The sequence below is a fragment of the Myotis nattereri genome (genome assembly GCF_964212035.1).
Source record: "Myotis nattereri genome assembly, chromosome: 1".
Taxonomy (NCBI): Eukaryota; Metazoa; Chordata; class Mammalia; order Chiroptera; family Vespertilionidae; genus Myotis; species Myotis nattereri.
Window position 1 is genome coordinate 55,817,216 of NC_138075.1, and position 21,349 is coordinate 55,838,564.

Sequence of the window (21,349 nt, forward strand, 5' to 3'; positions counted from 1 at the left end):
TATGGCTCAGTGGGTCCAGAGAATTTGTATTGCATTTTGCTTGTTTGACTCAGTTATTTGCAGAATGCTCTTCTGACATCTCAGTTTGTCAGCATTTCCATAAAATTCCTAAACAACTGATTTTAACCTGTTTTTACGTTCCAATCAAACCCAAAACAAGAATAACAGCAATAACCAAAACTTTGGAGAATATCAGTTACCCATAATAAGAAAATATTAGACAACTTTGGGAACACCTAGTTTATAATTGACTTAACTTTTGCTTAATTTCAATCAATGCAGTATATAATCATTCTGTTGGATGAATGTCTTCATAAAATATGATTTATAAATCATTACATCACATATACATACATAATGTATATGTGTGTGAAAATATAATGTGTGTGTAGATCCCACTCCAGATAATTCTCTTACCTACAGAGCAGTTTTGAGATCCTTTGATTCCTAAAGAGAGAGAGTTTAATTGGGCTGTTTATTAAAAGCCCACAGATTTAAATCCAAGGCCTGGAAAGGCTTCAAAATCTACAACATTTAACTTAGTTATACCTTTGTGTTCAATTAAACTAATTTACCTTGCATAGCAAAATGTGTTATTCATATTTCTTTTTAAATGAAAATTATGATTAAAAAAGAAATACCTGGACATTCTGAATAATTGGAAAGTGCAGAAAATTATGAGCAGGCAGAAAAAAACCACCATAATGTTAGCACACAGAAGTAAGTATTGCTTTATTTTGGAATCTAAAAGAAATTTAGTATCCTAAATGTTGATTAATTTAACAAGGTTTATTTCACTAGTGCTTATCTATTCTGCTACATTTTGAATCTGCCCAATTTCTCCATCACTCTTCCCACCAGCCCAACCTCTAATTTGTCTGCCCACTTCTGTCTTGCCTCCCTTCAGACTTTTCCCACACTGCACCCTTGCTGAAATCACTTCAATGACATCTATTGCTTTTGGGTGAAATGATCATCTCAAAAAAGCACCGCGAAGCAGAGTGCAATATCAGGCCAATAATCCAAAGACCTTTGAATGACTTTGCAGGGTTATTCTGAGACTCAGGTATTTGTGAGAAAAAGGTATGTGAAGAAGCCTATAAACTCGCAAGCTGCAAGTGTGAGTGGGTATTGGTTAGACCTTGGAATGGAATGCCAAATGTAAAGTGTTTTCCTTGTTTTGATTTAAATTTTAATGGTTTGGTTTTGTTAAATTTTAGAAAGTTATATACATTATTTTCAGAATTATTTGAAACAATGTTAGCCTTTGAGTGGCAAGTAGCCAAGAACAGCGTAAGTCAGAAAACAGGGTTCTAATACCACTGATAATTCTGCATGGCCTTGGAATGAAACCTGGTTCTCAAACAACTGAGAAGTGAAAAGATGCAACACACACACACACACACACACACATGCGCACGTTGATTTGATATGGGTAATGTTATAAAAAATTAACCTTTCAACTATTCATGGAAAAAGATAAAAATAAACAATAAAAGTACACCTGTTCTGACCTAGACACATACTGAGATTAGTGCACTAAGAGTGACAATTTCCCCATTGCATGAGATACAGCAAACACCTGCTTATTCTGTGCTGTGAAGACTCTTAAATTCTGCAAATGATGTCACCAGTGACTCCCAGTTGTCTCAACTTATCAGGTTTCCAGAGAAAATGAGATGCTGGGCAAGAAAAACTGCATCATGAGAAAGTGAGATCTGGTATTTGATGACATGACCAGAGTATAATGGAAATATCCCTCTAAGTGAAACGCTACCATACCCTTTTGTTCATTCTGGACAGCTTGGCCATCAAAATACAGTGTTTTCCCTCACCCCAAAGAGAGTTATTCTGACTTGATTATTTTAACATGTTAATCTTTGATGACCAAAATGAAAGAGTCATGGATGCAAAACAGAACAGAGCCATGAACATTAGCCTTTGTGTCAGTCAGGATATCAATAACAAATAGATTGAAACTGAAATAAGGGTAATTTGAGGAAGGGTTAAGAGAGACTATTTATGCAGGTTTAGGAAAATACAAGGAATAGTGTATCTGACACTCTTGGTCCATAAAACGTAAGGAGTGGAAGTGCCACTGGGGTCTAGAAGGAGACAGTTTTCTAGGGAAGGTAACTTTGAGAGTTAGAGTCAAAGCACACAGCCAGCTTGAATAAATCAGAGGGAGCCTAGAGAATGAATACCTGAACTCACTCCTTCCTCCCACAGAGCTTTGGAGGGTCTCCCTACTGGCTGAACCTGAATGGGAAACAGTAAGTAAGAGAGCCCATAGCTGTAATCCATACAACCCAACAAGGTGTACTATAGGGGCAAATGGAAGGTATTCAGCATAGCCATTCATTGTAGTTTACCCAGCATCTAGCACAAAGGTTAGCACATGGTAAATGTTCCTCAAAATTAGTCCAATGAAAAGGCATATGGAATCTGTCAGTGGTCTACACTGAACACAGTGACATACATTATTTTTTCCTAATTCCCATTGAGTTTCATGCTTTAGATTGACTATAAACCCATGATTTCAATAATTTTAAAAGAGTAATTTTATTCTCCCTATCTAAGTTTATATACCCCTTTGTATTTATCCAGTGGCACTTAAAATTTTCTTCCTTGTGTGAAAATGGCTGAACAGAATCAGTGAGAAAACGGTAAGTTTTCTCCCTAAGGGGTCTCTCTCTCTCTCTCTCTCTCTCTCTCTCTCTCTCTCTCTCTCTCTCTCCTACACATACACATTTTGGGTGCTCTATAGTGTATAGCGTAGATGAAAGCATACTTTCAATAAATGTTTGTGGAAAGGTTTGTAATTGTATCAATTCAAATATGATGATTACATCAAATCACAGTTTTTAATTTTCTGCATTTACTATTCTAGCATTTATTCTAAAATTTACTAAGTACCTTCTTCATATCTAGCATTGTACTAAGCACTTAGATTTCAAAGATGAGTAAGGTGTCTGTCCTTGTAGGGCTTAACATTGGGAGAAGAGAGACATACAAACTAGCAATCCTGTATGACTCAATGTGTTGGGGTGGGGGAGGGGGTGTTACAAAATGATCCTTTTGCTGGTAGGGAACAAGCATGGAGAAGAATGGGATAGGGAGGGAAAACTAAAGCAGCAATGTCCTATACCCAAACACATTAGGCTCTAGAAGAATGAAAGGCTATATTAGAAGGGGTGTTCTAAAAGTAGGATGCATTTTCTTACATTGCACTTGCATTCCTACAACTTAAGTACTTCATTAATATTCAAAAGGCACCCTGACTACTGAGCATTCTCAATAACTGAGGCCACAATAAGAAGAGACGGGGAAGCAAAGGAAGAAGAGAGAAGTTGGGGAATAGGACCAGAATAGACACTTCTCCAAAGAAGACATACAGATGGCCAATAGACATATGAAAATATGCTCAACATCACTACTCATCAGAGAAATGCAAATTAAAACCACAATGAGATATCACCTCACACATGTAAGATTGACTATCATCAATAAATCAACAAGCAACACCTGCTGGCGAGAATGTGGAGAAAAGGGAACCCTCGTGCCCTGCTGGTGGGAATGCAGATTGGTGCAGCCACTGTGGAAAGCAGTATGGAGTTACCTCAGAAAATGAAAAATGGAACTGCCCAATGACCCAGAAATCCCACTTCTGGGAATATATCCAAAGAAACCAAAACACTAATTAGAAAGGATATATGCTCCCCTATGTTCATTGCAGAGTTATTACAGTAGCCAAAATTTGGATGCAGCCCAAGTGTCCATCAGTGACTGAGAAGATAAAAAGGATGTGGTGCCTTTGCACAATGGAATATTACTTAGCCATAAAAAAGAAGGAAATCTTACCTTTTGCAATAGCATGGATAAACCTGAGAGTATTATGTTATGTGAAATAAAGCCAGTCGGAGAAAGACAAATATCATATAATTTCACTTATATGTGGACTCTAATGAACAAAATAAACTAACAAACAAAATAGAAACAGACTCCTAGAAATAGAGAACAGAGGGGAGGGGAGTTGGGGATGGGTGAAAAAGGTGAAGGGATTAAGTAAAGAAAAAAAACCCCTCATAAACACAGACAACAGTCAGAGGGAAAGGGGGATGGGGGAGGTAGAAGAGAGTAAAGAGGGGATAAACAGTGATGGAAGGAGATTTGATTTGGGGTGGTAAACACACAATAGAAATATACAGAATTGCATACCTGAAACCTATATTATTTTATTAACCCCTGTCACCCCAACTAATTCAATTAAAAAGAAATAATTTGGGGGATAGAGTTTGTTGCAGACATAGAAAAAAAAGTATTAACTTAAAAGATGATCTCCTGAACAGAAGGGCTAGTCACAGTAAAATGAAAAGTGAAGTAAAACCAATTATTCAGAACAAAGGAGAAGAAAATATGGGCCATAGAAAGTTATACTTTTACATTCTTAGTTCTTTGTTGATTAAAATAAGTGAGATTGTGGGAAGGGCACTGTCTCTGCCACTTATCTACATAACTCTAGCACATCTCTCAATCTACTTGTGCCTCAGTTTCTTACCTTGAGAAATATGGATACGTTACTGGCCTCCCAGGATTATTTTGGAGAGTAGCAAAGTGGTAGACGACATGCCTGGATCACAGTGTTGCTGAGCATTATGTAACCTTACCTAATATTTGCCATTTTTACTTTGGGAAAGTATTCGGTGTTTGCAGAACCCTATCACATATCAAACAAATGCTCCGATTAAAGGTATTTGTGCACAGCCTTAGGGCTGCCCTGAAGAGCCTCATCAGGCTTTGAACGTCAGCAGACTGACTGCGACACTGAAAGAGCCAAACCTCATGAGTTCTCCACTTTCCCACTTGTGCCTCCAAGATGTGCTAACCTCTGGTCTTGGAAGGCAATGCTAGCTAGTATCCCAGGGATGCGACAGGCGTGGAGAGTTGCTGGATGGGATTGTTATCTCTGAAAGGCTTATCAGATAAAGTGAGAAACTACTTCAAACAATGCTTTCAAATCAGTATTAAACTGAAGGTGGCCAAGTGGACTTCACTATTATTTCTCTGCATAAGCTGAAGCCATTCCTGGGCCTTTTCTTCCACAGGTGGCACCCAGCTGAAGTTTCAGCTGTAGACTTTGGCTCCAAAGCTCATTTCTTTATTTTGGTGCCAGTCCTTCTACCAACTAAATATTATTAATGATAAGTTCTCCTACATTTCTGGTAAGAAGAGACCAGAGTGAGCCACTTCTGAAAAGAGTTTCTTTTCTACTGTGGACATATTTTCAATAGTTTAAGGAACATAATTAGAATAATTAATACTTTGTATATATAATTCGTATATTGAAGCATATTAATAGATTCCAAAATGTGAATCTGTAGCTCTCTCATTTCCATTTCAAATTAAACTATATTATACTTCACTTTAGCAGAAAATGAGTTATTAAAATGATCAAAAGGATATGATTTAAATTTTTAAAAACTTTAAATAAGCAGGGACTCAAAGTTGTTACAAAAAGTTAAAAAGAGGATAGATCATAGAATTAAAAAATTAATCTCATATACTTTAATTTTTTAGTTGTTAAATATAAAATTTTTTAAATTTGTGAGCCAGTTGTAACTTAGATATAAAATACCCCTTTTGTGTGTAAAGTTTTTGAGGCTTGGAATCCTCAAGCTGTAATAAAAGCTCAACTAAGGAAACAATATGACACGGATAGCTTAGCAATTAATCATTCTGAGCCTCATTCCAAATTGTGTTATCCACTGGGAAAAACTTTACTTAACGTGTTTTTGTTTTATACATTTTCACTGTCTACTACAGCATGAAATATTCAAGAAGCCCTTGGTATAATGAAATAAATGTTAGAAGACTTTTTTTATGATGAATATTATAATCAAGATGCAAGAAATGAGTTTTGTAACAGCTTCTAAAACTATAAGTAACACATTCTTGAGAAACAACTTTTCAAGCTAACTACCCAATTTAAACTGTTGGGTCAACTTTAAGAGGAATAATATGTGATAATTATTATAAATATTAAAATAATTCCTACTCATGTTATACAAAGCTTACCTATAGTATTTCTGTATATGTTAATGGCATAGGGAAACCTAAGGCACTTTTAACTATATATCTTTATCAAAAATAGGTGGTGATATGGTGAGTTTTATTCTAAAAGCAACATAAACGTTTTTGTCTTAATAAAAATATATTGTGGATATGTTTGACATATAGGAACTTTAAAATGAAGAATGCAAGCATATACTTTCCTGCAGTTTCTTCATTCAGAACACCCTTCTCTTTCTACTTCCTCATGACCCAGGTAACCCACTGACTTCTGTGTTCTCTTTCTTCTCAGGTCAAATTTTCCCCTCTTCTAACATGACCCTTGTTATATCACTTCTCACTTGCTAGTCTAGTTTTAGAGCAGGATGTCCCAACCTCAGCACTATTGCCATTTGGAGCCACATGCATTTTTGTCGTAGGGAGCTGTCCTATACACTGTACAATGTTTAGTAGCTTCCCTGATCTCCACCCAAGAGAAAACAGTGACACAACTACCACTCCTAGATGTGACAACCAAAAAGTTCTTATGATATTGCCCAAAGCCCCTGGGTGAACAAAATAACCTTGCTTGAGAACCACTAATTTAGAGCAACTTGTGCATATAACTCCACTAGAGGACCAGTGCATGAAAATTCATACACTGGAGAGGGGGGGGGGTCCCTCAGCCAGGCCTGCCCCCTCTCACAGTCTGGGAGCCCTCAGGGGCAGGAGGTGACCCATCAATCAGGGAAAGTGATGCCCCATCACACCTCTGCTGCTGCCACTGCCGGCAGCGCAAGCCTCGGTCGGCCCTGGTTACCTGAGCCTCAGGCAGCCCTGGGCAGCTGGGGGGCTGAGGGGACTGGGGACTCCGGAGGCAGGCTCGTGGCAAGGCAGGGCTGAGGGGACTGGGCGCTGCTGGTACCACCATCTTGGGGCTGTTGTTACCACCATCTTTGAGGGTGTGGCAGTCAATTAGCATATTCCCTCCTTATTCCCTGTGGTGCTGCCATTTTGAGGGAGGGGAAGTCAATTAGCATATTTTCTCCTTATTGGCTGTGGGCACCTCTATCTTTGCAATGGTGTGAGGGTCAATTAGCATATACCCTCTTTATTAGATAGGATGTTCACCTTTGAATATATACCTCACTGTATGGGACTTTGTTCAGAGGTGATGCTCAGTAAGTACTTGTTAAAGAATGCAGATGGTGTTTTATTGCTGCAGTGCTTTTCTAAAATAATAAACATGCTACTCTTATAAACTGAACTTTCAGTTCATTTGAGGACTTAAGCTTCTACATCCATTTTGGATTTATTTTTCAATATTTGGACTAGAGAGAGGAGAGAAGACAGTGTGTTTTCCATATTGATAGATCTCATTTGTCTCATAAATTTCTAATGGGACTCAATTCCTTATAGTTTTTTTTAATGACTTTCTTTTTTTTAACTACTAGAAAAAAGATGACATAGAAATCTATGTAAAAAGAGAAGAAAGCAAAAAGCAAGGTAAAAGTGAAAAGGAGCTAAAAAAAATAAAAGGAGAGGAAGAAAAAATGCAAACAAGATCATCAGGTTTTTCTATACTTATAAACCCATTTTAAAAAAGCTGAATTCAAATAAAAATACTTTTAAAGAAAAATAGACCATCCAATTTGAATATAAAAATTTTAATTGTAATTGGTTTTTAAAATTTTAATCTTATAGTTAATTTCCTAACACAGACATACAAGGAAAAAACATAACAGAGAAAAAAATGAGAAAGAAAATTTTAACAAAAAGTAGACAAGGAAGAAAATGAAATAAGGGAAGATTTTATGAGGAAAAAAAAAGTAAAATATGAATGTTTCAAAAAGCACACTTATATTTCTAACTAGAGGCCCAGTGCATGAAATTTGTGTACAGGAAAGGGGGGGTGTCCCTCAGCCCCGCCTGCACCCTCTTGAAATCTGGGACCCCTCAGGGGGTGTCCGACTGCTGGATGTAGAAGTTTAAGCCCTCAAATGAACTGAAACTGGCAGTTGGACATCCCTCTCTCAATCTGGGACTGCTGGCTCCTAACTGCTCGCCTGCCTGCCTGCCTGATCGCCCATTACTGCTCGTCTACCTGCCTGATTGTCCCTAACCATCTCTGCTTGTCTGCCTGATGTCCCTAACTGCCTCTGCCTCTGCCTCAGCCCCTACACTGGGACCCAGGCCTCCCTTCTCCAGCTGGCTGCAGGCAACCGGGACCTGGGCTTCCCTCTCTCTGGCCAGCTGCAGGCACCCAGGACCTGGGTCGGCCACAGGCACCTGAGATCCAGGCACCTGGGACCCAGGCCGGCTTCACCTGAGCTGGCCGCAAGCACCCAGGACCCCGAGTGGTGCCGCCAGGGCCCTGGCTTTGTCAGGAAGGATGTCCAGAATGACGTCTGGAAGACATCCAGTCTATATGGTCAAATTAGCATATTACCCTTTTATTAGTATAGATGGATCCCAAGTCCTTTCATATAATATGTAGATCTATTAAATAACACTTGAATAACTTAAGACAAGTATTTCCTTGTAGAATATGAGTTAGACATTAAGGGAATAGAAATTACTTTGTTTTACTGATCATGAGGTAAATGAAAATGTACTTATTTATAGATTGAATTTCATTTAGTTCTGTATTGTTAGCTTGAAAAATCACAGGGAGGGGGGGTGGGGAAAGTCCAAGTAATGTCATTTAGAGTATTTGGCCTTCACACTCATTATCAAGAAGATGAACACACAATGGCTAAGAGCACTGAATCTAGAGGTCTAGGCTAGCTGAGTTTGAATCTGACTCCCTGCTTACTAGGTGTGTGATCTTGGATTTCTGTTCCCCCAGAAGCAGACTCTGAGACAAGCACTCAAGGTAAATGGTCTACCTGGGAAGGAATCCCAAGAAACACTAATGGGGGACTGAAGAGGTAAGAAAAGGAAAAAGCGATATGGTATCAAGCCAGCCTTCCGAGGGAGAATGGAGCTCTGTACTATAGGGGAACTCGAGTCTGTGCAAAACACAAGTTAGAATTGACCCAACTGAGGAAGCTGGATTTTATATTTTTGTTTTTTAAATTGCCCATTTCCTATCTTTCCCTGGTTGTGGGCTGCTTCCTGGTGCATTAACTCGTGGCACTGAGCATGCTCCTGTGGCTTCTCAGACAGAAAGTGGCAGGGTTTGCAGTATGCAGTGCTAGCTTCCACTTCAAATGGTGTATTTGAAAGTTATCATAACACCAGTGTGACCTTTCTAAACTGAATTAACAAAATATGAGATTTTGAGGAACAAAAATTCAATATAATAAATATTAGAATAAATGTTTAGATAACTGAAACAATATTTACACTGGAAACAGACTTCATTTGGTCGTTTTGGACTCTTCATGCCACCAGGATATCAGCTGTTTGAAGGGGATAATTGATCCTACCATTAACCTCTGTTTCTGATTGAACAATGGCTATGTTATATTACGCAGTAGGATTCCTCTCTCCAACCTCCCTCAATTTGGAAATATAAACCTCTATTTGAGCAGGTGGAGAAGAGAACCGTAAAGAGATGGCAGGTGACAGTGGAGAATCCTTCATTATCGCCAAAGATGTCGAAAGAATGTTTGCGTTCCCTCTGGCTCAAGTGAACTCCAAAAGAGGAAGCTGGGCTTCAGCCTCTTGCTGGAGCCCCATTCCAGAGGGCTGGCCACTAGGAGCAAATATCAAAGGAGCAAGAAGCTATGGCATGTGCTGCAGGAGGCATCACTGAGGAGTCTCTGAAGGGAGCTGGAACAAGTTACACTCATCAAGGAGCTGAACTGAACATATACAATGGCCCGTAACACTGGGCCCCTCAGAAAGCCAGCATTTGGATGCAACCATACAGAGAACTCTGAAGACATTTTCCTCCTTCCCTTCCGTGTCTGCCCCCCAACTGCTGTAGCAGAAAGGGATCTAGAAGAGGGCAAAGAAGGGGAGCAAAGAGTACATCAAGCTCCCTTTACCCCTCAGGTCCTTGGGCCTGATCACGCCAGTTTAGGGATGATGAGGTTGGTAGGGATACGTTTCCACAGAGCATGACTGAAGGTACCTATTGGAGAAAATGCAAAGCTGTTTCATATCTATGTCTTGCAAATTTTAACTATGCCCCTCCGCACCAAAAGACATACTCAGTAAAGCCAGAAAAGTAGAGTAAAAAAGAAAAAGGGAGACCAAATCTGAAATAAAGTTATGTTAAATTGGGTGGTTACTGGGATTGCAGATCCTCTTATCTGCCACCCTCCGTTTTTAATGTTGCCATACAATACATAGTATAAAAATAAATACATGTGCCAAATTCCATATATCAAAATTGATATAGATGCAGTTTTTTTGGTGTGACTCTATGCTAAAACATAGGCTGTATACATGTGTATATATACTATAAATGCATACCCATAAAAACAAAGCACAGTTTTATATTCTTAGATTCTCTGGGAATAAAGCTATAATACTATTTGTATGATATATTAGAATTGCATTGATATCTATAAAGTTCAGAAAAAATTCAAAGATCATGGATTCAGGGGAAATGTTCTGAATATTTCTGTATTTCTTGATAAGCTCTCATGAACTCAGCTTATTCTTCCTTTCTGGAACCATCCCAAGATGTAGGCTAGGTTTGCATATCATATGAGGAAAAAGAAAAAGAGCATTTAAGTGGACAGTATCAGAACGCACCAAGTGTGAAAGACAGGCCAAACACCTACATGGCAATTACCTCGGCATTATCTTTGATGTAGTTAGAAAAGTTAAATATCTGTGGAAAAATAAGTCTCGAGCATTTTCATCACAGGAAAGAAAATCTATTCTTTCTTTTCTGAGGATCTCTCATGAATGAAAACCATATCCTTTTATTTATATTTATGATTTCTGTGGTGTGATTTATTATGTTCTAGAGTTTGAGTCTGCATTTGGGTCTTTTTGACTCATACTGACATTTTCAATAATCTCTCAGAAATGCCAGATCATAAATGCACATAATTGCCAAAATATAATCAATCACAAAGCAACTTGAAATAAAGGTTAACAGTAATATCTTAGAAGCTTATGAGGTGGGAACTTTGCCATGTGAAACAGATTTGAGTTTTAAATAAAATACTTACCTCTTGGCCCATTTCAAAGTAGAAGTTGAAACTTTTCTCATATAAAATTAGGATAAGATTAGATTTCCCTTCTGGAAACACTAAAGGAGGAGATTTTACATTTGAAATCAGGATTTGGGGAATTATCACTTTTGGGAAGTTGCCCAAACCAACAAACACTGAATCTTTTATACTAAATTGAAGAGACTATCACAGCTATGGATATTCAAATCTAGGTTTTGCTAAATTTTTTGAAGTTAGTTAAGAAGAGTCAACCATTAAATACAGTTTTAGTATTTATCATACCCTACTCATATTAAAATTATTCATAAGATTATAACTTATGAATGCTAAAAATTTGGTAATTTTATATTAACCATATTCTCCATTCTTAAAGCTTTAATTTATTAAAGTAAAATTATTAATACTATTTATAATAATTCTTATGTTGAATTTTACCTAGGTGTTCACTTTATTATCACACTCACTGTGTTACTTACTCTGTGAGGTTTGAGTGTCTATGAACTTCTTTATCAAGGCATCAGTCGTTTGGGTATAAAGACTGAGAGCATATCTCAGAGATTGAAGATCTGGGCTTTTCTCCAAGAAATTCTTTTTGAGGCCATTTCCTCCCGCATGAAAGTATTGCTAAAAAGGAAATAAGTAATGTAAGCAAAGGCATTTGGAATAACACTGGAGGAGAGGTTTTATTGCTGTAATAATAAAGCCCAAATGGAATGATACAGTAACATCCAATGTAAGGTAGTTACAAAGTGCTACTACATTCTCATTGCTAAGTCATCACCATCTAGTTCAGTTTTCCTCAGTATCTCTGAAATGATGCTCTACACCATGGACCCCAGATCCTTGAGGCTTAAGACTTTTCCTCTCACTCAAAACTTTAAGCATATGAGATCATGAAGATGCAGAGGTCAGCAATCTATAGACTTACACATTTAGGTAATAATTGAGTTGGTTATTGGCTTCTGTTTTCAGAAGATGAGAAAAATGTCCAGGGTTAGCAAAATTTCACAAGGAAGGTAACTTAGTCACATAATTGCAGACACTAATTTGTCTTTCAAGGCCAGATACCTGCTAGTCCAACTTTCCCATCTGTAATCATGCAATGGTGTAGATATAGGCCAATCTAAAGAGTCAGAGTGGACCTTAGAAAATCAACATCCCCTGACCCTTATACCTTATGTCTGATAAAATCAAATAGGTTTTTTTTTGTTTGTTTTGTTTTTTGTATTGCCATCCAACAAACTCAAAAACAGTATAGTTTAGGCAAGATAATATAGACGCTGTAAGCTCTTTGACTATTAATATGGTCATCGAAGGATGTTAGCATTTGCCTGCTGCAAGTATTATGCATGACATCTTTTTGGAAAGCAGAATATGCAGAGATATGTAATAGAAATAAAATTTTTTCCCCTAATGATTTACAGATGACAATACATACTATTTATAATATTCTGTAATTGCTAGATAAATAGTTTGCTTTCTCCCTCTGTACCAACAATGCAAAACTTCACATTCATTGCAACATGGCTCACTATGGTCTGTGATCCCACAAATGACATATTTTGAAAAAACTCAACAAATAATTTTGATACATGTTCTCAAATGAATGTGTGTCATCCCTCTATTCCATTCATAAATATCTCAATTTTCTCCCCTAATCAAGGGGAGATGTAAAAAAAATTCTGTGCATTTATAGGCTTCTGAGTGCACTTTTAAACAATATAATGTAGAGAAGATTCAGGGGATAGATCAGAGAAAGGAGGAATTGGGGATATAATCCCAAGAAAGATGGCTCCAGAGGACAACCAAGATGGTGGCATAGGTAAACACCTGTACTTGCTGCCTCTCACAATCACATCAAAACTACAACTAAAATACAAAACAAAAATAATCCAGAACCATGGGAAAGCTGGCTGAGTGGAAGTTCTACAACTTGAAGGAAAGAAAAAAGCGCATGAGACTGGTAGGAGGTGTGGAGGTGCGGAGATGCGGAGGTGTGTGCAAAACGGTCTGGCAACTGGATGCGTTGTTGTTTTTTTCAATCAGGAGGAGATACAAGCTCCTGATTGCTCTGAACTCCAGTTCCGGGCGAGACTCTGGGGACACAGACTCATATGGGGAGAAACTGGACTGTCTGGCATCGGGCCAGAACGGCTTTATTTCAGAGGTGCTCACAGTAATCATTGTTCCTGCATGGGGCTGCAAGACACAGAGACCTGGGGACCTCTCTGGTCTAGGGCCAACTGGCAGCCATTGCTGTTTGCTTTGCCCTGGTGATTCCCTGAGACCCCGCCCCACCCAATTTACAACCCTACCCAAGCTGTGTGCATCGGCTTTTGCATATGAATGGCCTGTCCTTTTACAACTTAAAACCTAACAAACTGCAGCTGGGTCAGAGAGCTCCAAAGCTTCCAAAAGAAGGCCCAAGGCCCAGCAGCAGCAGCAGCCTGTCTTGCTTCACAGCTGGGCCCCATCTGGGCACTTCCAAACTCCAAACAAAGAGGAGGAATCTGAAGATCTCTCTGTAGCTCCTGCTGGGTGGCCTCAGGGAGTGGCTGACTTTGCACCTCCTTGGAGATCCAAGAGCCAGTGTACCCATTGGTCAATGTGAGACCATACCAGATTACAACTCTTTACATCCATAAGCGACACACTCAAGGGGCAGACTCAGTGAGCAGCAAAGTCCCACTGAAGCAAGTCCTGCCCCATAAGGGTGTCTCCAGTACAGCAGTTCTTCCATTGTAGACATAGCTGATCCTCACAGCCAGTTGGCCTGGAGGTCAATTCCTCTCAGTGATAAAAATAGCAATCAAGACTTAACTACAACAAGGCTATGAACACAGCTCACAAAGGGGTGCACCAAGAGTCTACCTCAGGTGATTGGGGAGGCTGAGCCACTGGCCCTATAGGACACCTAGCACACAAGGCACTCACTCTATCAACACAGGGAAGCAGCCAAAATGCGGAGACAAAAAAGGATGTCACAAATGAAAGAAATGGAGGAAAGCAAACTACTGGATATAGAATTCAAAACCACGGTTATAAGGTTACTCAAGAATCTTCTAGAAAACTCCAATAAATTTAGTGAGACCCTCAAGGATATGAAAAAGGACCAATCAGAAATTAAGCATACACTGACTGAAATAAAGAATATTATACAGAGTTCCAACAGCAGACTAGAGGATCCCAAGAATCAAGTCAAAGATTTTAAATATGAAGAAGCAAAAAACACCCAACCGGAAAAGAAAAAAGAATCCAAAAATATGAAGACAGTGTAAGGAGCCTCTGGGACAACTTCAAGCGTACCAACATCAGAATTATGGGAGCGCCAGAAGAAGAGAGAGAGCAAGATATTGAAAACCTATTTGAAGAAATAATGACAGAAAACTTCCCCTACCTGGTGAAAGAAATATACTTACAAGTCCAGGAAGCGCAGAGAACCCCAAACAAGAGAAATCCAAAGAGGACCACACCAAGACTCATCATAATTAAAATGCCAAGGGCAAAAGACAAAGAGAGAATGTTAAAAGCAGCAAGAGAAAAATAGTTAGTTACCTACAAGGGAATACCCATACGACTGTCAGCTGATTTCTCAACAGAGACTATGCATGCCAGAAGGGAGTGGCAAGAAATATTCAAAGTGATGAATAGCAAGAACCTACAACCAAGATTACTCTAGCCAGCAAAGCTATCATTTAGAATTGAAGGTCAGATAAAAAGCTTCACAGATAAAAAGCTAAAGGAGTTTATCACCACCAAACCAGTATTATATGAAATGCTGAAGGATATTCTTTAAGAAGAGGAAGAAGAAAAAGGTAAAGATAATAACTATGAACAACAAAGTGACAACAGATACTATCTATCAACAAGTGAATCTAAAAATCAAGTGAATAAAAAATTTGATGAACAGAATAAACTGGTGAATATAACAGAATCAGGGTAGAAAGGGAGTGGACTGACAATTCTCAGGGGGAAGGGGGTGTGGGAGGTGTGGAAAGAGATTGAACAAAAATCTTACACCTATGGACGAGGACAGTTGTGGGGGGTAAGGGCATGGGGTGGGTTGGGAACCTTGTGGAGGGGAGCTATGGGGGGAAAAAGAGGAACAACTGTAATAATCTGAACAATAAAGATTTATTAAAAAAAATAAAACTGAAAATATAAAGTGAATATATATTTAAAAAATGCATGATAAACAAAAGAAAAGAGAAAGATTGCTCCAATTACAGACACCCTCCCCAAGGAGAAAAATTATGGCCACTTAAAATTCCAATAGAAAAATAGAAAAGGCCCTTTTCTTTTTAAAAAAAGAATAAGCATATAATATTTAAAGTTGTTTTACACTTTGATCTTCTTATAAAAATGTTAAAATATTTTTCACAAGTATAAGTATTTATTGAGGTCTATGAATCCAGAATTGTTTCAGGTGCTTTGGTGAATAAAAGAAATATAATCATTCCTTTCTTCATGAAACATGATATGCTATTTGAGATGAGAAAATATTAAATAGATATATTGAAAGGGAAAGTTTGTTCTAGACAGTTTGGCTCAGTGGATGGAGCATCAGCCTGGAGACTGAAGGGTCCCAGGTTTGATTCTGGTCAAGGGTACATGCCCAGGTTGTGGGCTTGATCCCTAGTGGGAGGCGTGCAAGAGGCAGCCAATCAATGATTCTCTCTGATGATTGATGTTTCTATCTCTATATCCCTCTCTTTCTCTTTGAAATCAATAAAAATATATATTTTTTTTTAAAGGGAAAGGTTTAATTTGGTCTTGACATTTCTGCTAGAGGAATGATGGGGTTGGGGTGCTCTCTTGAGGTCTGTTTACATAACGGACCATGGAGCCATCAAATGCAATAATTCACAGTAAATTGCAGTGGGGTAAATTGAACCAAGCAGAGGCAGGATATTCTAAAAGAAACACATTCTCCCTCTCAATGTTTCTCAAACAAGCTCCAGTTTTATTAAACCTCAGCATAAATACTAGAAGATTGTAATAAAAGACATATAAGAAGAAGCAGCTGTAATGGTATTTTGTCATCTCTCAGTACTAATGAGAGTTGTTAGGAAAGATTGTAATTCTATTGGGGACTGAGTCAGTAGAGGTTTATAAAGTGGTGACATCTGTGATGTTTATAATTTTATCTGCACTGCCATTTTAAATTTCAGCAGCACCTTGTTAAGTCACTGGAGTGGACTAGAGAAAAAGGACAATGCCCCTGGGTAGCCAAGAGAAACCCTAGGAGTCCCAGAAACACTTAAGAATTGAGGTACTTGTAGTTCTCAGAATAATGTGTTTTTAAAATTTTTATAAGAATTTATTTGGGCCAAACTGATGGCATATGCCTGCCAGGGAACAAGATAAATACTCCCAGAATAATGTTTCTTTGGTATACTTATTTGCTACTATTATTCTATTCTCTGCACTAAACTTGTGCTGCCTTTAAGCTTCAAGTTAAGAGATGACATTGTAGTCTTAAAGATTTATAGTGCTTACTAACATACTAAATGCTCTGAGACTCACTGTGGTAAATAAAGTCATAAACGATGTTTTCCTTCTTGCACCCCTTATTTATATATATAAAAGCCTAAGTGACCATTATGACGGAACGACTGGAATGATGGTTGCTATGATGCGCACTGACCATCAGGGGGCAAATGCTCAATGCAGAAGCTGTCCCCTGGTGGTCAGTGTGCTCCCACAGCGGGAGTGCCACTCAGCCAGAAGCCGGCCTCATGGCTGGCGAGCACAGTGGCAGTAGTGAGGGCCTCTCCCACTTCCACAGCAGCACTGAGGAGTGGTGAGCCAAGTGGTAAGTGTGAGCAGGCAGGCAGGTGAGGGGTTAGGTGCGAGCAGGCAGGCAAGCGTGTGGTTAGGGGCAAGCAGGGAAGTGAGCAGTTAGGAGCGAGCAGTTCTGGATTGCAATAGGGATGCCCAACTGCTGGATGTCCAACCACAGGGATTGGGCCTAAACCAGCAGTCGGATGTCCCCTGAGGGGTCCTGGATTGCGAGAGAGTAAGGCCGGGCTGAGGGACGCCCTACTCCTGTGTGCATGAATTTCATGCACTGGGCCTCTAGTAATTTTATAAGAAGACATGTTTTTAACTAGGAAGGCATTATTTTGTAGGTCTCTGGGACATGGGGGATTAATCATGAAATGAAAATGTAAATAAGGTATGAGTGTGTTCCTGAGGAAAGCCTAAGGGTCTCTCTAGAGTTTTCGGTTATGACACTGAACTGCCTTCTGCTAGAGGCTCTAGCGGGATAGAAAGTGAGCAAAAGATGTGTAAGGGCAGAAATGATGCCTTTGTATTTTGGATGCATTGTATAATAGGGGATGTTGCAAGACATAACCAGGACAGAAGGTACCAAAGTCAAGGGAGAAAACAAGAAAGTAAGATGCTATGGATGAAAGTCTCTATTCAGTGAACACAGACAAGTAACACATGCTATAGGCTCCTTACTCAAAGAGCAAAGGAAGTGACTTCTAGGTTTAAAATGCCACCCTATGGGAAGCCTTTCACAGTGTTCAGAACCTGGCCATGTCTCCTAAGAGCACAGGTCTTTATATCTCACAGCACAGGCAATCAACAGAAAGGAGGATCAGGCACCGTGTACACCTTGTTATTCCGAGATTTCTCATTCAGTTTGACTCTTTGCAAGCGCCCTGAAGGAGCAGGAGAGTAGACTCTGTATTTTGCTGAGGCTTGGGTTTGAAGGATATGAATGTGAGGCTGATATGTGGGAGTGAATGTCTTAGCTATGAACATCCACTGTCCACAGCTCAGTGCAGCTGAGTTGCTCTCCATTCCTTTATAGTAAGCATTTTGGAGGGGAGTTATGTCCTAGAGGGAATTTGTGAATGCAGGGTTTGGAAGCCTTCTCAATGTTCCCTTTATGCACACGGAAAGTGGATTATTCTCCAGTAGTTCTAAACAAGAAAACTATGACTCAGTTTCTTGTTGTTCCTCTGAAACCTGCAAAATCCCTGAACATTTCTGATGTGCTCAGCTGTTTTGCTTAGGCTGGTGCACAGTAGCAGAAAGTAACTGGCAAAGTAGCACATCGGGACAACCCATTTCCTCCTCATTCAAGAAAGGAATTTCCAAGCAGCGAGAGGACCCTGGAGAGGGTGGCTGCTCAGTGCTGTGAAGGAAAAGGATGTCAGCTGGGTGACCTTCTCCCTACCCTTGGCCCCGCCCTGGCTGATATTTTCACCTCAAACATTGACAGACAAAGACAGAAAGCATGTTTTCCAAGTGCGCACTTGAGTCAAAGCTCAAAGTTATTACGTTGAAGGACAGAATCTGGCTTCGGAGAGGTCTTGGCAGCCTGGAATGGTGGGTCAACATTTATATGATCAGATGACAAAGAGGAATAAAAAAGGCCTTTATTTATGATACAATGTTTTCCGCAAAGTACAAGATAGGGATGACTTAGCTTAACATCAGTAAAATTTAAAAAGCGATAAAGCTTTATTTGCTCTCAACTTCAACATGATTTAGCAAGTGATAGGGCAGCTCTCAGAGCTTATGAAATCTTATGCAGTCATATAGGCAATCAGGTCAAGACAAAGGGCCTGAGAGAGCAACAACACTCTCTTCTGGTTAGAACAAAACTGGGATATTCGAGTTATTCCTAATTCATTCCTAGGCTTCATTTTTTTTAATGAAAAATATAAAAAAGTGAAGGGCATCCAAAGTAGATGAGCAGGGTTTTGCAAGGTGTAGGAACATGCTATTTAATATATGGCTGCAACAGCTTCAGGGAGCATGATAGTTTTCTTCTATGACTGAAGGGCTATCCTATACAAAAAGAAATAGAATTTTTCAAAGGACTGGAGAAGGACCAATGCAAAACTACAAGTATCAGGGAAGCAGGTTTTTGGTTCAATATGACAACCTTTCTCATAATAAGTGCATCTTAAAATTGGAGCTGTTGCTTATGGGTTAGTGCGGTCCCGTTACTGGCTTTTATTTTTATTTATTTATTTATTTATTTATTTACTTATTTATTTATTTTCCGTTACTGGCTTTTAATGGTGGCCAGTTGACCACGGGCCAACACTGCAGATGCATCTCTTTGTACGAGTAGGAGAGGGGAGATGTTGGGTTATGAATCCAATTCTAAGAGTTTCGAATCCTCTTCATTTCTTTGACTCTCTGCCCTATATTTTAAGATGTAATTCCTCATCTTTCCTCTGTGCGATGTGATTTTTGCAGAGATGATTTAACCTCATAGATTATCAGTTCATTTATTTTTAGAATGGGAATAAAAATATCCTCCATTCCCGAGTATAGTGTAGTAAAAATGAAATTAATTACTGTAATGGCTTTGTGAACTGTAATGATTTTTCTATTTGTAAGAAAATATACCTAATTGGTAGAATAACTCCCCAAATGGTAGCCCTGCTTTGTTTCCTGAGCACCAGTCCCTGCCTCCAACAGTCCACTGGGTACTTATTTTAATGTTTCTGCCACCATATCTAACTCCAACGTGGCAAGAAGAAAATGACCCTCCTGCCTAAGTTGCCAATTTTCTCAGTGGAGCCATGCTTCCCACTTCCCTGATACCTCGGAGTCACCCTGGGCCCCTCTCTTTCTCTTCCAAGATCCAAGTTCCAGTGATGTCCCTTTCTGGTGCCACTCATGTTCATCTTTTACTTTCTGCCACCCTGGTGATAGCCCTCATCCATCTTATGCACTAAATAACTGTAACTGACCTCTGTAACCATAATCTTGAACCATTCAATCCAGTTTGCGCATTCCTGTAACATCTCCATTGCTAAAATGGTCCTTCTGGCATGCCATATATTTTCAAAAACACCAATGGCTCCTCATTTATAGAATCCACTGAGGGTGTTAAAGGACCTCTGTACTTTCAACCCAAACCTCATTTTACACTGTCTTACTGTACAAATATCCAGTTAAATCCAGTCTGGCGAGTAGAATGTTCTGGTCACTGACTCCTAGCCCTCTGGTCCTATGCCTTACTGTGGTGAAATCCTTCTCCCTGATTATGTTCAAGTCATGAGTCTTTCTCCACTGTTCCGGCCCTGATGTCTTTCCCATCTGGCCTGGGGCTCCCTTCCATCCATCAAGACCACTCCTTCAGCTTTTCCCAATCCTTTGAATTCATAGTAGTGGCTTATTCCTCTAAATCCTTACCACTTTTTTTTTTTAAACACACATATATTTTTATTGATTTCAGAGAGGAAGGGAGAGGGAGAGAGAGATAGAAACATCAATGATGAGAGAGAATCATGGATTGGCTGCCTCCTGCATGCCCCACACTGAGGATCGAGCCCACAACTTGGCCATGTGCCTTGACGGGGAATCGAACCGTGACCTCCTGGCTCATAGGTCGATGCTCAACCACTGCACCATGCCTGCCAACCTCCTTACCACTTTTTAATCTGTGCCCCTTGGTTAGCATCTGTATCACCCTGTTCTACCCCTTACACTGCTGTCTCATAAATTAACACATATCATTATCTAATTTTTAATGTGCCTTTTCCATCGTTAAATCCAGAATAAAAACTCCTTGAGAGAAGGAACAGCCCTGCTTCCCAAAGGGAAGTCTCAGGAAATACTGAAGAATTTCAGGGTGGGCAGAGTCGGGGGGTTGTGTTCTTTATAGTGAGAAGTTGCTGTGCACAGGAAACCCTAAAGGCCAGAGCACAAGGCCTTGAGGACTTGAGCTATTGCTTGAGGCAAAGAATCAGATTTAATAGGTAGCTTCCCTGAGAGAGAATGAAAGGTTATTAAGGAAGGGGGGAAAGTGGTACGTGGGCTCTGTGAGTTTAGCAGCAGAGAGGGGCTCCCCCAAAATAACCCAGTTTCCGGGCAACATGGTAGTTATGTTGAAAGAGCTTTCTATATGACAGGAACCGTTTTCACTTACTTTATATGTGGTAACTCATTTAGTTTTCTGACAATAACCTCTTCAATCCTATTTCCATTCCCATGGGCGAGGGCAGTAATGTGCACACTCGAGTTTCTCCCTCTTAATCACCCACATCCTGCTACCCTAATTGTCCATATAGTTTCAAGTATTTTATTTACATTTTTACTTATATTCATTTTCTGATATTGGTAAAGGCTTCCATCCTTCACAGTAATATGTTGACTTCACTAATGTAAGGGTGCCTGGTGAGGAG

The 21,349-nt window shown here is 39.5% G+C and overlaps 1 protein-coding gene across 1 annotated transcript in view; it reads right to left on the reverse strand.

Annotated features, from left to right (window-relative positions):
• The window catches only part of UNC13C (unc-13 homolog C), a 709,455-nt gene that overhangs the window by 32,588 nt on the left and 655,518 nt on the right, over nt 1–21,349 (reverse strand). Inside the window, exon 31 of the mRNA XM_081108846.1 lies at nt 11,663–11,810. Within this exon, the coding sequence (XP_080964972.1) occupies nt 11,663–11,810 (148 nt within the window). The remainder of the gene's footprint in view (nt 1–11,662; nt 11,811–21,349) is intronic.